We start from the raw sequence: 17,609 nt of genomic DNA, 5'->3' as shown, positions 1-17,609 counted from the left end.
CATTACCATCTCTTTAAAACTTTGGGTCTGTCAATCACAATTTCCTTAATCTATATAATCTATAAATCACATATAAGACTGGATGTTGATCTTTTCACTTCACTTCTGGCCAGAGTCGAGCCGAGAGATCTCAGCCTCTATGACACTGCCTGATGGTCTCATGTTAAAGTCTGTATGCCTTACACAAAAATAGATATCATTTCACTGAGCATGATGTTTGGATCCCACTCACAGCACAGAATTTGTTTATGAGTGAAAGCAGAAGTAGAGTTAGCTACTCGGTGTGCCTTAATAGTCAAATTTATTAAAATGACTCAAATGTAGGAAGCAGTAATCCAACAGTCCTGCATCATTTCACCAAGCACATGATGAATCTGTCTCTGTCTCTCTTTCTCATAATGTAAATGACATCTTTCATAACTGGAATATAAAAATCCCTCACATCAGTGGATCATTCATTCAGAGGGAAAATCAGACTTTTATTTTGATATTCAAATCCTGACCAGGACAAAAAGAGCTCTCTATACTGTGTTTCAATATTTACCTGAGAGCTGTCTTCATGAACACGTCGGATAGAGAAGAAATTATCACATGTAAGTTTAAAAACTGTAATATCATTTCATGATTGTGATACAGAGGTGATGTGTAGAGAATATTGAAAATGTTGTGTCATGTGCTACAAAAAATAAACTTTTATCTTGCACGACGTTTACTGAAAAGACTTGTGAGCTTTCAATTACAAGAGCTTCCAAGATGAGTAACATTAATGGTTTCATTACCTTCTCCATGAGCTGCTGAATTATTAAAAATGAATTAATTTCTGTTTTGGTTCATAATATTCACACTATTTTTCTTTATTTAGCTTGCTGTTTAATCCATCTTTTCTTTCCTGACATAAAGTGTGCATCGAAGAAGTTTTGTTCAAATCTTTGTTTCCTTGAGTAATAAAACATCACTTTCATCTGTCAGATCAAAGATGCAGTGGAGTCTGTATCTGCTTATTCTGATGGGTAAGTGGATTGTTTCACCAAATATACTGTTTTTAATTAAAATTAAATGAGATTATGACCTCACACGTTTTGTTGTTGTTGTTTTTTACTTTTTTAAGTGAATTCAATAATCTCATATAATCTCTATATCATATTTCTGTATTTCTGTATTTCAGGTCAGTGTTGCCTCTTTACATGCCGCCTGTATGAGTACCACTTTATTGCAGAAAACAAGAGCTGGTCTGAAGCACAGAGATACTGCAGAGAGAAATATACAGACCTGGCCAAAGTGTTTGACATGACAGACATGAGCAGACTCCGTAACTCCACACAGAATCAAGGAGAAGCCTGGATTGGACTGAACAACACAGGTGGAAACAGGACGTGGCATTGGTCTCTGCCAGGAGTGGAATACATTCATAATGACAGCAGCTGGAATCTGAATGGAAGATACGGTACTGAACCTGGGCCTGGAAACTGTGGGAGGAAAAGAGACGACAAGGGAGATAAAAAGCTGGTAGATGTTTCATGTGACCGTACTATGTGGTTCATCTGCTACGATGGTGAGGAGATGTGAATAATATTAAATCTTATTATAATATCATGATATAAAAATATAATGGAATATCATAATACTAAATTAAGAAGATAGAGACAGACATAATTTCACAAGAAAATTTATTGAGGGATGTCTTTGTGTGTTTTTCTGTTTGTTTCACAGAAATGAAGAAAGACAATAAAACATTGTATTTGATTGCAACATCTATGAACTGGACACAGGCTCAGAGCTACTGCAGATCAATTTACACTGACTTGGCCAGTGGACTCGATCAGGTTGATGAAGAAAAAATGAAGACCCTGATTAAGAATGAGAACCTCAAGTTTAGCGCATGGGTCGGTCTGTTCAGAGACAGCTGGAGGTGGTCAGATGGGAGTGATTCCTCTTTCAGATACTGGGATATGCAGTTATTCAATGATGAACAAAGCAACAAGAAATGTGCTATGACTCTGTTAAACAGATCAGGAAACTGGAGCTCTGATGAATGTGACAAAGAAAAACCCTTCTTCTGTTATGATGGTGAGTTTTTATCAACATGTGTCTGACTGGTTTTCTCTAAAAGGAGGATCACTGGAATCACTGACAAGATCCAATTGAACATATTGTATATTTTTCCTCCTCCTACATCTGCATGTTTGCTGAATTAATCTCATAAACATGAACACACTTAGTTAACAGTCAGATGACTTTAAATATTTGTGGGATAACTTTGAGCTACTGGTACATTCAACCAACGTTTTAAAGTCTCTGTTTTCTGTAAATATGGAGAGAAGTTGTTTTTATATTCCTAATAGTTTAAAAACACATAAATATTTCAGGATGTTGTCGACCTGTCTGCACAAAGTTCATTATTGTTATTATACTGGTTTCTACTGAGGGCAGAGGTGTTTTTTTGTTAATTGGAACAAAATCAACAGCACTTAGAGTTTCTCATGATTAGAGCTCACATAGATTCAACTCAATGTGTTGTTTTTTCTTTATGGCAGATAAACTGATCCTGATCAAAGAAAACAAGACCTGGGAGGAGGCCTTGGATTACTGCAGAATATTTCACAGGGGACTGGTCTCCATCACTAACCCTTACCAACAGAGATGGGCAGAGGTGAGAGCCAAGAATGCATCGAGTCCTTTTGTCTGGCTCGGCCTGCGCTACTCCTGCACTCTGGATCTGTGGTTCTGGATCAATGACAAGGTGGTCTGTTATGAGAAGTGGAGCAGAGAGGGAAAGACTGAGGATTGTGACGTGGCTGTGGGCATGCAGAGTGGAGGACAGTACGAGTGGGTCAGTCAGAGAGACAATGAGACATATAATTTTGTTTGTTTTAAATAAGATTTCTGATGTGTGTCACTGGCTCTTGTTTTTTTTTTTTACTGGCAAAAGTTCAACTAATAGCAAAACAACAAACAAACAAAAAAACCAAACATTGTTGTAACCAGCACAATATTGGCAATATCTGATACTCACTAAAGTAAATATAGTTTCCTTTTGACTGCCTGATTCAGTCTTGATGCCTGATTTTTTTGGTGATGACAAAATTTCAGCTAGAAGCAAAAATCAAATCTTTAGCTGTAAATGGCACAACACTGATAAGGTCTGATCTTCACTGAAGTAATATGGTTTATTATTTTCCTCTTGACTGTCGGATTCAGCGATATTATACTTACTTTCTTCATTTCGCTGCATTACTCTATTATTACACTTTTCTTATTAGACGTCAGAAACAAAGTTAGTTTCAGTTTTCATATTTGCTGTTTATTTTATTTTTATTATCTTTGTAATCTTTTTGTCTTTGTGCACTTATAAACTGGTCTTAGTGATAATATTTCTAATCTTTAATGGTTAGTAAATATTGAAACTAATGCGACAAACCAGAGCATTTATATTGTAAACTTTCACCAAGGTAACTATTTTTTTTCATATGACTATTTAAAGTGATGTGCTGTAAACTAGTGATCTGTGTAAGGGTTTCTGGGTCGTTGACCCAGTATTTTCAGTTCATGTTCACTATTTATCTACTGCCTGCTCCACTTCCTGTTTTATTGTGTTAGCCTTGGTCTGTGTGCATTATGTTCAGTCCTCTTCCCATTTATCATTAGTTCATTAGGTTCAGCTGTTCACTCACCTGTCTCCAATCGTCATTGTTAGTCGTGTATTTAAGCCCTCTCTTCCCTTCAGCCCTTGTCGTGTCATTGATGTTTGTGTGATGTTATGTAGTCGTTCCCATTAGTGCTCAGTTATTCAGCCAGCCACTCAGTCTTTCAGTCAGCTAGTCAGTTCTGCCGTTCCTGCGTTGTTCATTAACCCACTCCAATAAATCCTCATCATTTCTGCACCGTGAGTCCTGCGTTTGGGTCATCTCTTCCACGCCTCCACACACAACCTCTGACAATCTGTGTGTGTCAAGATAAATAAATACTCAGTTGCAAGTGTAACAATCAACACTCCTTACAGTAGTTCTTGGTACATTTATTTCTACAGAAAACCCTTAAAATCCTTACACGTGTGACTTACTGACAAAAAGCACTTTCTTACTACAAGCCTCATTCATTCATTGACAAAAGTGTTTTTTTTTTCTTTGCCTAAGTTCTTTTAACCTGACATTCACCCTCCAGTGGGAGCACTGGGGGCAACTCAGTGCTCAGCACCCGCCCAAAGATACTTTGACACACAGATTTGACCGATCTACTAACCTTCTATGTGGCACTGAATCCGATACATATCTGATGTTTTAGAAAGCGACTGCTCTGTGAACGGTCAAATCGCATTAAATCCGTCTTTTACGTCACTGACACAAGACAGACGCCGATTATCAGCGCCGGAGAAGCGCCCGAGAAGACATCGTGAACGCTTCCTGGCCATCTGGTGAAACTGTTGGGAAGACAACGTTGGAGAAACGTGAACATTTTATTTGTACTGCATAATCTGCAGATTCTGACAGAAATCTGCAACTATCCTTTGAAGCACCGCTCCTCTCTAAAACAGCAATAAGGATCATTTATTAGGTTATCTACATTATTATGTAAATAACAAAATAACTTAAAGCAAAAATTGGGAAACATGAAGTCCGAAGTCTTTATATTAAGGGCATCAGTCAAACAATATTGTTTGCTCTGGGTCTAAACAGAACGCGTTGTGTTTGACATCTTCTGTTGAGCATGCGGGCAGCTTTGAGCGTTGACACTAGAGTGCGTTTGCTGTCACATTGTATCTGTAGTGTGAACGAGCAGACAAAAAAATCGGATTTAATCAAAAAATCGGAATTGAGCATTAAGACCTGCAGTGTGAACGTAGCCTAAAAAAGTAAAATTTATTTGATGTTGTAGTTTTTCAGACTGTTATTCCTTATTTGTCCTCTAGATGTTGCCAGTGTGTTTGACTTTCTTCCTGCTGCACACTTTCTCCATCGTGTGTCACTTTGTGCTATATGGAAGAGAGTTCTGGATAATGAATGGGATGTTCATGTTACTTTCATTATATAAAGTCAGATAAAGTACCCACTCCAAACACCCACCCTGACCCCACTCCCACTTTTACTGTACTGACAGCAACACTCTCGCTGCATGGACCCCACGAGTTTGTGCAGACCTGATACTGTGAGTCATGTATGTGAGGATGGTGCTGCCTTTCTCTGCACCCCTGTGAATAATCAGTGTGGCTGAGTTCAGTTATCTGTAAGAGAAGTCAGTAATGAGTCCATCACAGTCAGCACTGTTTGCTTTTAAACGTGTAAAGATGTGTAAGGTGTGACTGGGTTCATTATTCTGCTGCATTATGAAGTTTTTCCCACAAACCACAAGGCAGAACTCTTAGTGAGGGTCAACATGTTTCTTTTTAATTCATCTGAAAAAGCTATCTTTAAATTAAGCACATTTTTAAAGTCGATCTGAAGAAATGACTTGATTGGCTGAAGACTGTCACGTTTAATGAGTTACAATGCACACAACTGGTCTGTGTTTCCTGTGTGCACACACTGACTACTATAAAGTTAAAGGAAAACACTGTGCAGGTTAAAATAATTCCACTGTAGATATGAGAAAATCTGCAGAGAGTAAAAAGTTTGTTTTTAAATTCTAAGAGTTTCAGATTATTTCCAGGTTTATATAAAAATAACATAGATTATGTTTCAGTGTAATAAAGATACAATGTTGTAGCATATGGGACGAATCTGCTCGAGGTTTTGGATTTAAAACACACCTCTAATAGTGTAACAGAATTCATTTAAAAAACAAAACCCCCAAAAGGTAAGCAAAGGTCCCTTTAATGTTCCTTCATAAACAAAAATATATAAATAATAAAGCAGAAGTTACTTGGCAGTGAAGGATCACAATCTACAAAGCTGTTCACAGATACAAATAGCTTGTTTTGTATTTACAAATAACTGCATGAACTACAGTTCTTTACTTCTGCTAATGTGCTTGCAGCCTTAACCACAATAACTTCATTTTTATTTGTTTTTCTTTTGACATTTCTCAAACCCTTTGACTAGACAGTTATTAAAACGAGTTTCCAACTTTGCATATCATACCTTGCTTTGTTTCTAAATCCTAAAAACTTCAGTATTTTCCAGGTTTATATAAAAATGTGTGTCAGTGTCATGATGAGGCGATGCTTTGCAAAATATGAGAAGAATCTGCTCCAGGTGCTTGATTTGAAAGACAACTTCAAGGCAAATAAAATGATCGAAACATCAAAAAGTAAGCAAAGATCACTTTACTGTGTGATTTCAACAACATGACCAGGGGTCTCAAACTTTAATGAGGTGTGAGCCACTGCTGGCACTGTCATCTCATTGGAGGGCCACTTTAGTGTTTTTTTTTCTTTTTTTTTGTTTTTTTGTGTACAAAACAAACAAACAAGAAAACACCCACAAACATTTCCGTAAACAGTGTTTTGTTTGTTTTTTAAAGTTGAAATATTGTATAACAAGACAAAACTGCAAACATGAATGCAAATTGTTTTTTCCTAACTCTTAACTAACTGAAGCCTTTCATTGAACTATCAAATAAACAAATTGGTCCTCTCTTTCTGGCAGACACGTGGCAGCACTTCTGCTATTGTTTTGAGAGCGTTTATTGGATTAATCCCTGCTTCCTGCTGGACCCTGGAGCCCCGGACCCTTTCCCCCGCCACACTGTATATATATTCTCACCTGGTGTCTCACTGTAAATAAATGCACTTTCTCTTTATCAAGGATACCTGGTCTGCACGTGAGTCCGTTTCAAACATTGTGACATATTGCCTTCATATGAAATCATTTTTGGGGTTTTAACCCTTTAAAACCGGTCGGAGGCAGGCACACTCTGTTTTGCGTAACTATTTTTAAATCCCGGTAGCACTGCAACCACGTAAGGTAGCGCAATAATTTTTTTTGCATATGAAACCGGAGGAGTTGTACTTACATCTTATGCCATCAGCTTGTCCTAGGTCACAGTTTCCTTCCACATATAGCTTTGCAAAAACTGCATAAAAAGCGCTTGCAGCAACAAAAACATAATATTCCAGAAACACGTTTTGCCGATCTGATCAGCTAAACCAGAAGTGACGTCATTTTCGCGGAAATGTAGTTTTTTACCATCAGGGCCTCATAAGCCTATACTGGTGTTTTTAAAAGTTATCTTTGACTTTATGACTTTCTGTGTTGTTTCTGGGATGCTTAGGACTCATATTGCACTGCTGGAAATAGTTTATTTTGATGCATATGCTGTTTTTTTTGCAAATTTGCAGTATAATATTTATTTTCGTTTTTCCTGCAGTATATAAAAATTGGTGTATTTCAAAAATAAAACTATGAAGACACTCAAAATAAATTTCCTGTGGTGGGAAACTATTTTGTGCAACTTTTTTGTATTTACAGTTTTGAGGGATAAAGCCTCTTAAATTTCTCTAACTAGAAATATATGTTAAAAAAACAAAAACTATTTTCAATTTTTTTGTAGTTTATTGCACTTTTTTGCAATTTATGTAATTATTATGCACTTAATGCATACATATTATTAAAATTTGGGCTATAATATTTGTATTGTTGTATATCAACATCGCACTCGACAACAAAAAAAACTTCAAGGGCCAAATTGCATTATATTTCTTCACATCAAGTAGAGGTGACGTAGGCCGCAAGTGGCTGCAAGTTTGTAGCTACCACAATCACTCTGTCACACATCAGTCATGAAAAGAATTTAGTTCCTGTAGAAAGAGAAGAAAGTTATTTTTATATGTAAAGTGTGGAAATGAGTGCACTGAGTGAATTTGCTATTTTATGACATTTGTACACATATGCGTGAGTGTGTATTATTTCATGATACTGTTGAAAAAAAAATTCAGTTGTTCACATATTCAACCAACTTAAAGAAGTCCAGACGCTTTTCTCTCCAAGCTCCTTAGACCATACCAGACTGTGATGGAGGAGCACAGGACAGACTCAATGACCGCAGTGTATAACTGGATCAGCAGCTCCTGTGGGAGACTGTACTTCATCATCATCATCATCATCGTTTATTTGTATAGCACTTTAAGAACACACCAGGCAGACCAAAGTGCTGAACAACACAGATCAAAACAACTACCAAATTAAAAATACCATAAAATCATTACATACAATAAAATAAATAAGAAGGTGTCAGTTTCCTACAGAGTTAAAAGCCAGGGAATAAAAATAGGTTTTCAATCTGGACTTAAAGACCTGCACTGATGATGCTTGTCTAATTTGGAGGGGAAGGTTATTCCAGAGCATCGGAGCCGCAATTGAAAAGCCACGGTCTCCTCTGCATTTCAGCCGCGACTTAGGGACCGACAGCAGCAGCTGCTCAGCTGAACGGAGCGAGCGGGGAGGAACATGTGGCTTCAGCAAATCAGATAAATAGACAGGAGCCAGACCATTTAAAGATTTAAAAACCAATAAAAGGACTTTAAAACGAACCCTAAATTCAATGGGAATCCAATGCAAGGAAGCCAGAACCGGAGTGATGTGATCGAATTTCCTACTACCGGTTAAAAATCGCGCCGCCGCATTTTGCACTAACTGCAGGCGTGACAAGGCAGTACTTCCCCAGTTGTCTCAGGAAGTACATCCTCTGCTGGGTCTTTTTGAGGATGGAGTTGATGTTGGTCTCCCACTTCAGGTCCTGGGAGATGGTTGTACCCAGGAACTTGAAGATCTTCACAGTTGACACAGGGCTGTATGATATGGTGAGGGGGAGCAGAGTTGAGGGATGTCTCCTGAAGTCCACTGTCATCTCTACAGTCTTAAGCGTGTTCAGCTCCAGATTGTGCTGACTGCACCAGAGTACCAGCCGCTCAACTTCCTGCTGGTATGCAGACTCATCACCATCCTGAATGAGGCCAATGACAGTGGTGTCATCTGCAAACTTTAGGAGTTTAACAGCCGAGTTCTTGGAGGTGCAGTCGTTAGTGTAGAAGGAGAAGAGTAGTGGTGAGAGGACACATCCTTGAGGGGCACCAATACTGAGGGACCGAGTTTCAGAGGTGATCTCCCCCAGCCTCACTTGTTGCTTTCTATCTGTCAGGAAGCTGGTGATCCACTGACAGGTAGCTGGTGACATGCTGAGCTGGGAGAGTTTGGAGGAGAGAAGTTCAGGAACAATGGTGTTAAAAGCCGAACTAAAGTCCACAAACAGGACCCTGGCATAAGTTCCCGGGCGGTCGAGGTGTTGCAAGATGTAATGCAATGAAAGTAATGAGAAAGTGGCCAGGGTGTAACTATTGCAGTGTTTACAGTGTGTTAGATGGAGGAGTTGTACAGGGAAATGGCCACAGGCAGGAATGATTTCCTGTGTCGTTCAGTGGTGCTTTTTGGTAATCTCAGTCTCTCACTGAATGTGCTCCTGTGCGTCATGGAGTGGGTGGGAGGTATTATCCAACATTGTCTTCATCTTGGACAACATCTGCCTGTCAGACACCACCTTAATGGAGTCCAGCTCCATCCCCACAACTTTATCGGCCTTGTGGATCAGTGAATTTAGTCTGTTGGCATCTCTGACCCTCAACCTGCTGCCCCAGCATGCAACAGCATAGAGGATAGCACAGCCCACAACAGAGATAAAACATCTTTTCACTTCACTTCTGGCCAGAGTCGAGCCGACAGATCTCAGCCTCTATGACACTGCCTGATGGTCACGTGTTAAAGTCTGTATGCCTTACACAAACATAAACATCATTTCACTGAGCATGATGTTTGGATCCCACTCACAGCACAGAATTTGTTTATGAGTGAAGGCAGAAGTAGAGTTAGCTACTCGGTGTGCCTTTATAGTCAAATTTATTAAAATGACTCAAATGTAGGAAGCAGAAATTTTATCCTGGTAGGCCAACAGTCCTGCATCATTTCACCAAGCACACGATGAATCTGTCTCTGTCTCTCTTTCTCATAATGTAAATGACATCTTTCGTAACTGGAATATATAAATCCCTCACATCAGTGGATCATTCATTCAGAGGGAAAGTCAGACTTTTATTTTAATATTCAAATCCTGACCAGGACAAAAATAGCTCTCTATACTATGTTTCAATATTTACCTGAGAGCTGTCTTCATGAACACATCGGATAGAGAAAAAATTATCACATGTAAGTTTAAAAACTGTAATATCATTTCATGATTGTGATACAGAGGTGATGTGTAGAGAATATTTAAAATATTTTGTCATGTGTTACAAAAAAGAAACTTTTATCTTGCATAACTTTTACTGAAAAGACTTGTGAGCTTAAAATAACAAGAACTTCCAAGATGAGTAACATTAATGGTTTCATTACCGTCTCCATGAGCTGCTGAATTATTAAAAATGAATTAATTTCTGTTCTGGTTCTGAGCAATAAAACATCACTTTAATCTGTCAGATCAAAGATGCAGTGGAGTCTGTTTCTGCTTATTGTGATGGGTAAGTGGTTTTTAATTTAAATAAAATGACTGTAGATTACTACTTAATTACTACTGATTACTACTTGACATGTTTTTTTTTTTTAAAAATTCTGTTTTAAAAAAAATCTTATATAATACCTCTGCAGGCACTTTGTTTTATACCTTATATGTATGTGTGTATTTGTACTTATTTGACTGTTATTCTCAGCTCTGTACAAGATTGCCCATGTACTCGGACCTATTGTATGTATGCAACTGGCAAATAAAGGACTTTAGCTTAGATTCACCCAGTCTTCTCATATGTGCACAATCACTGCAGTCAGAGTCTCATTTATGTGACAGTTTCAACCTTATGTTTGATTTGCTAATGTGACTTTTTTGTTTATCATATTTATGTATTTCAGGTCAGTGTTGCCTCTTTACATGCCGCCTGTATGAGTACCACTTTATTGCAGAAAACAAGAGCTGGTATGAAGCACAGAGATACTGCAGAGAGAAATATACAGACCTGGCCAAAGTGTTTGACATGACAGACATGAGCAGACTCCGTAACTCTGCACAGAATCAAGGAGAAGCCTGGATTGGACTGAACAACAACACAGGTGGAAACAGGACGTGGCATTGGTCTCTGCCAGGAGTGGAATACATTCATAATGACAGCAGCTGGAATCAGAGTGGAAGAACTGGTACTGAGCCACCTGGAAACTGTGTGAGGAAAAGATACGATAAAGGAGATAAAAAGCTGGCAGATGTTTCATGTGACCATCCTATGTGGTTCATCTGCTACGATGGTGAGGAGATGTACATAATATTAAATAATATTATAAAATTATGATATAAAAATATAATTGAATCACTGTGGCGTGAATAAGGCACGGCGGGACCACGGAGCAACGTTCAGAGCCAACTTTATTTAATTCACGTCACACCACACACACACACACCAACCCCTGAGTCCCCGTGTTTTAACACGGCGGGCGTGATTGCGGATGCCGTGCAGGTGCGTCCGCACGGCACCGCAAACCACGCCCCACCACATACCCCCATCGCCCGATTGAGGCCGGGAAGCAATCTGGCCGAACCTACTCCCCCCCTGCAAACTGGGGCGAGACTCGGCCCAAAACATCGGCGCCCCAGCCCAAGCGACGGGGAAGCGTCCATTCTGGTGGCCGCCCGCGCATCCAGCGGCAACGGCGAAGTTGGTCCGGAGGTCGGCCGCGTAGCAAGCGGACACGGCCCCACAGGCATGGCCGTGAGCTCCTGTACACAGGCGGCTGGGCAGACGTCAGGCGCGCAGAATCGACTGGTGGCGGTGAGGCTGGACTAGCCAGCCCGCCGACCCCCGGCTTCGCGGGGCTGTCCCGCTCCTCTGCCTCCAACTCCGGCTGCGCAGGCTGCCCTGGAGCAGGGACCTCCGTCTCCTCGCACAGCTGCTCCGCCACCGCCTCCGCCACTCCCGTTTGGAGCGGCTCCCCGCACTGCGCCTCCGCCTCCAGCAGGCACAGCCCCTCGTCCACCTCTGGGTGGAGCGACTCCTCTTCCTCCGGCAGGTGTAGACCCTCGCCCGCCTCGTCCTCCGCCTCCGATTGGAGCGGCTCCTCCACCGCTCCCGGCAGGAGCAGCCCTTCACCCGGCTGCTCCTCCTCCTCCGGCAGGCTCGGACCCCCGCGTGACTCGTCCACCACCTCCGGCTGCCGAGGTGCCCCACACGGCTCCTCCACCGCTTCACTGTCCTCGGGACACACTTGTGGGGGTGGCGCCCAGGCCCAGAGCAGCGCCACCAGCTCCCCAATCCTTTCCAGGTGGCGCTCGGACCGGTCCTGCAGCTCTTCCTGCTGGCGACGCACCTCCGCCGCCTGCTCCCGCTGGGCGGCCGCCATTTCGGCCACCCTCCGGGCCAGCTCCTCCATTCCCTGGCTCCGATACGGACCCGCCGTGCCGCCTCCTGGGTTTCGGCACCAATGTGGCGTGAATAAGGCACGGCGGGACCACGGAGCAACGTTCAGAGCCAACTTTATTTAATTCACGTCACACCACACACACACCAACCCCTGAGTCCCCGTGTTTTAACACGGCGGGCGTGATTGCGGATGCCGTGCAGGTGCGTCCGCACGGCACCGCAAACCACGCCCCACCACAATCACATAATTGTAAATTGAGAAAAAAGACAAACAAATAATTGAGGGATGTCTTTGTGTGTTTTTCTGTTTGTTTCACAGAAAAGAAGAAAGACAATAAAACATTGTATTTGATAACAACATCTATGAACTGGACACAGGCTCAGAGCTACTGCAGATACCATTACACTGACTTGGCCAGACTCGATCAGGTAGATGGAGAAGAAATGAAGACCCTGATTACAACTACGTTTAGTGCATGGGTCGGTCTGTTCAGAGACAGCTGGAGGTGGTCAGATGGGAGTAATTCCTCTTTCAGATACTGGGATATGGAGTTATTCAATGATGAACAAAGCAACAAGAAATGTGCTATGACTCTGTTAAACAGATCAGGAAACTGGAGCTCTGATGAATGTGACAAAGAAAAACCCTTCTTCTGTTATGATGGTGAGTTTTTATCAACATGTGTCTGACTGGTTTCTCTAAAAGGAGGATCACTGGAATCACTGACAAGATCCAACTGAACATATTGTGTATTTTTCCTCCACCTACATCTGCATGTTTGCTGAATTAATCTCATAAACATGAACACACTTAGTTGACAGTCAGATGACTTTAAATATTTGTGGGATAACTTTCAGCTACTTTTATGTTCAACCAACGTTTTAAAGTCTCTGTTGTCTGTAAATATGGAGAGAAGTTGTTTTGGATTCCTAAAAATTTAAAAACACAAATATTTCAGGATGTTGTCGACCTGTCTGCAGAAAGTTCATTATTGTTATTATACTGGTTTCTACTGAGGGCAGAGTAACACACACGCTTTATGTAGTTTTTGTTTCATTGGAACAAAATAAACAGCACAGAGAGTTTCTCATGTTTACAGCTCACATAGATTCAACTGAATGTGTTGTTTTTTTCTTTATGGCAGATAAATTGATCCTGATCAAAGAAAACAAGACCTGGGAGGAGGCCTTGGATTACTGCAGAGAGTCTCACAGGGGACTGGTCTCCATCACTAGCCCTTACCAACAGAGATGGGCAGAGGTGAGAGCCAAGAATGCCTCGAGTCCTTTTGTCTGGCTCGGCCTGCGCTACGCCTGCACTCTGGATCTGTGGTTCTGGATCAATGACAAGCTGGTCTGTTATGAGAAGTGGAGCAGAGAGGGAAAGACTGAGGATTGTGGCAGGGCTGTGGGCATGCAGAGTGGAGGACAGTATGAGTGGGTCAGTCAGAGAGACAATGAGACATATAATTTTGTTTGTTTTAAATAAGATTTCTGATGTGTGTCACTGGCTCTTTTTTTTTCTGGCAAAAGTTCAACTAATAGCAAAACAACAAACAAAAAAAACAAACAAACATTGTTGTAACCAGCACAATATTGGCAATATCTGATATTCACTAAAGTAAATATAGTTTCCTTTTGACTGCCTGATTCAGTGATATCATAATTACTTACTTTCTTTATTATTGCTTCATTACTCCATTGTTGCACTTTCATTTTTTGGTTGTCAGAAACAATGTTAATTTTGGTTTTCATATTTGCTGTTTAGTTTTTATCTTTGCAATATTTTTGTCTTTGTGCACTTACACTTATAAACTGGTCTTAATGATAATATTTCTAAATATTAAAATCTAATCCAACAAACCAGAGCATTTATTGTTAGATTTGTATTGTTGATTGTCATTTATGCTTAGAAATATCTACTTATATATGCTTAGAGTTTTATAATTAGTTTAGATTGGTAGAGGTTTGATCCTTAATAGTCTGCAAACTTTGTGTGCATTCCAGAGCACTCTGGGAGCATGGGAGAGGTCGTACCTTGTCTTATTGTTTTATGGTAGGATAAATGTAGCTATATCTGTTTTAGTCTAAGTGCCTTTTGTTTAAATGAACTGCTGGACTTCCAGACCAGCAGGGTTAGGGAAGCCTTTATGGGGTCACACTCTGACCACACTCTGACCACATACACACACACACACACACACACGCACACAACGCACAGGCAAGGTACTCTTTGTTTGTATGTAGACGTCATATGTTAATGAATCTATGCATATTCATGTAACCTCAATAAAAGAGCAGTGTTACGGGGGAGCAGATGAGAGCAACTGGGGTCAAGCGAAGGAACGGCGTTTGTCCGGTTCTCTCCCGTGCACGAGAAACATGAAGAACTTTGCCTACTCGTGTCTTGCTTTGCTGTGTAATTAAATTGTCCTTAACGTTCCAGCGAATAGGTTTATGCTACAAACCTATCATTTATATTGTAAACTGTCACAAAAACCATGTAACTACTTTTTGTCATAATGATCTCCTGTTTAAAGTGACATGCTGCAAACCGATGATCTGTCTGTCATTATAAATAAATACTCAGTTGCAAGTGTAACAGTCTAGACTCCTTACAAGAGTTCTTGGTACATTTATTTATACAGGAAATTCTTTATAGTTCGACCCTAATGAAAAAAAAGTCATATTCTCAAAAACTGCTTCATTGACCTGAGAACTCTTGGCATTATCCAAGTGATCAGTCTCCAACTTGCAATTAAAAATGTCCTTACAGTTCAGGATAGAGCAGAAGAGACCCATTCATCTGTGCCTGATAAAATTTGAATGATTTCCTTTGTGTACCTCATGAGGAAATTTGAAGCCTAAACCTCTGAGTGTCACATGTCAAGCATTATCATCATGCACTTAGATCAGCGGTTCCCAAACTTTTTTTTTTTTTGCTGGGCCCCCCTTTGTTTTACAAGAAAAATGTTAGGGTTAGGGTGCGCGCACAAACACATCCTCCAACCACACACACACATATTTTGCTCCATTGCGGTTTATTTCACACCTCAAACATTTAGTAAACAATTAAGCAAATACAAGTAATCTGCAATAAATTACAGGTAGTAATAAAATAAACTACTAACTCTTTTACGCACCTACACGGGTATTTTTGAAAAACGCAGCTGTTTCGTCCACACGTAAACCGTGTTTCGAATCACCGAAAACTGAGATTTTTAAAACTCTTTTTTTGCGTTTACGTGTGGACGAGTGTTGAGTATTGCAGCATCGACAGCGATCAACGCGAAGGAAAATGACGACGGAGGCAAAAATGTCCTTAATATTTTGGGAACTTTATTCCTCATCAACACGTGGCAAAACTTTTCTCATGGGTGCCATTTTCGTTGTGGTCTACTTTTTTTTTTCTTAGGGGCGTGATGACGCAGCATCCGTGCTCTTACAATGAAACAGTGCCTCCTTGTGGTGACAACTAAAATACTGTCTCTGTTAAACCACAGTAACCATAATGCAGTTAAACACTGTACAACATGAGTACACACAATGAATATCTTAACACCCCCTCTTGTACTCAGGTTGCTGGAATCTAAAGAAAAGTTGTACAATAAACGATAAACAGTTGTACAATCTCTACCACACTTCCTTTTTTCTTTTTCTCTCTTTTTTCTTTTAAGCACCAAACATAACGTTAGCAAACTTAGCAAGTTTTAGCTTAGAAACAGGTTTGGTCATAACATCTGCAACCATTTATTCAGTGGTGCAATATAACAGACACATTTTCTCTTCATTTACAATGTACCTTACAAAATGATATTTAATGTCCACATGTTTGCACCTCTGTCGGCTCACAGGGTTTTTAGCCAGGGCAATTGTTCCCTGGTTGTCCTCGTACACTATTGTTTGAGTGTATCTGTAGTCATCTATACCTTTCAAAAGCTGTTCTAAATATATACACTCTTGCATTGTGGAAGCCAGAGCCATATACTCTGCTTCACAGGTAGAGAGCGCCACAGTGGGCTGTTTCTTGGTCTTCTATGAAACTAAAGAACTGTTGTTACATAGACGTACACAGTAACCAGTAGTGCTGCGTCTGTCGGCAGTGTCACCTGCCCAGTCAGCATCACTGTAGGCCACTAGACCCAAATTTTCATCTGTGTTTCTTCTAAAACACAACTTCTTATCTTTGGACCCTTTGAGATATCTCAACACATGTTTCACAGTTCCCCACTGTTCTTCCGTAGGCTCATGGAAATGTTGCGATAAGTTGCTTACCACAAAACTCAGGTCAGGACGGGTACCTGATGCAAGGTATATAAGACTGCCTACAGCCTCTCTATACATCCTCACATCTCTTATCTTAGTAGCACCTTCTGTGTAACACAACTTCTGATCACAGGGAGTTTCTCTGGGTTTACAGTTCTGCATGTTAAACCTCATCAGTATCTTTTTGACATAGGTTTCTTGTGACATTGTTACACATCCATCAGACTGAGTGAAATCAATACCCAGAAAATGCTTAAGTCTGCCCAAGTCTTTCATCTTAAATTTGACTGAAAGCATTTCTTTCGCATCCTTCATTACCTTTTCATTGCCAGCAGCAATTATCAGGTCGTCCACCCAGATGATCATAATCACCTTACCATCTTTTGTCTCTTTGGTATAAACACAGTGGTCTGCTGGGTTTTGCCTGAAACTGTTCGCCGTTAGGTATTCATGCAAGATCCTATTCCAGTTACGACCAGATTGTTTTAACCCATACAAGGATTTTTGTAATCTACAGACTAGTCCTTCTCCCTCTTCATAACCTTCTGGCTGATCAATGTAGATTTCATAATCAATGGGAGTGTGTAAATATGCTGTCTTCACATCCATTTGATGGAGTAACAGGTTCTCCTGCGCTGCTTTCTGTAACAAAACTCTTATGCTGGTTAAGTTGGCTGTTGGTGAGAATGTCTCTCCATAATCTATCCCCAACTGTTGGCTGTAACCCTTGGCTACGAACCTTGCCTTGTATCTGTCGTTTCCCTCAATGTCACTCTTTTTTTTTTTTTTTCATATTTTTATTGAGAGACAAGTGTACAGTGGTTTACAATGACAATACAATCTGTTCCCCTCACATATTTTTTAGTTTTTCTTACATGAACAGATACGATAACACACACACACACACACACAGGCACACCCACACACACACTTAAATAAACAAACAAAACAAAACCTAATTAGAAACCCAAAACAAACACAAACAACAAACCCCAAAACACACACAAAAAAGGGGGGGGGG

The 17,609-nt window shown here is 40.5% G+C and overlaps 2 protein-coding genes across 3 annotated transcripts; both read left to right on the top strand.

The window, feature by feature from the left end:
* The first annotated feature begins 433 nt into the window (after window positions 1-433).
* LOC120739391 (lymphocyte antigen 75-like) lies at window positions 434-3,887 on the top strand. Of its 2 annotated transcripts, none has more exons than XM_040041146.1 (5): window positions 434-593; window positions 970-1,010; window positions 1,166-1,552; window positions 1,711-2,067; window positions 2,535-3,887. In XM_040041146.1, exons 2-5 carry the CDS (start codon window positions 977-979, stop codon window positions 2,876-2,878), a joined length of 1,122 nt encoding a protein of 373 aa, XP_039897080.1. In that variant the 5' UTR covers window positions 434-593; window positions 970-976; the 3' UTR covers window positions 2,879-3,887. The 2 variants fall into 2 exon arrangements, with proteins under 2 accessions (XP_039897080.1, XP_039897081.1); XM_040041147.1 differs by having other exon boundaries at window positions 901-1,010.
* A 6,200-nt stretch (window positions 3,888-10,087) lies between these two features.
* On the top strand, window positions 10,088-13,867 carry LOC120739392 (macrophage mannose receptor 1-like). Its single transcript, XM_040041148.1, has 5 exons — window positions 10,088-10,130; window positions 10,401-10,441; window positions 10,827-11,213; window positions 12,642-12,986; window positions 13,468-13,867. The coding sequence occupies exons 2-5, from the start codon at window positions 10,408-10,410 to the stop codon at window positions 13,809-13,811; spliced, it is 1,110 nt and encodes a 369-aa protein (XP_039897082.1). The 5' UTR covers window positions 10,088-10,130; window positions 10,401-10,407; the 3' UTR covers window positions 13,812-13,867.
* The last annotated feature ends 3,742 nt before the right edge of the window (window positions 13,868-17,609 follow it).

Source organism: Simochromis diagramma, unplaced genomic scaffold (assembly GCF_900408965.1).
Source record: "Simochromis diagramma unplaced genomic scaffold, fSimDia1.1 OVJJ01000370.1, whole genome shotgun sequence".
Classification (NCBI taxonomy): domain Eukaryota; kingdom Metazoa; phylum Chordata; class Actinopteri; order Cichliformes; family Cichlidae; genus Simochromis; species Simochromis diagramma.
The sequence above is the reverse complement of the archived record's forward strand: the minus strand, read 5'-3'. Positions and strand labels throughout refer to the sequence as shown.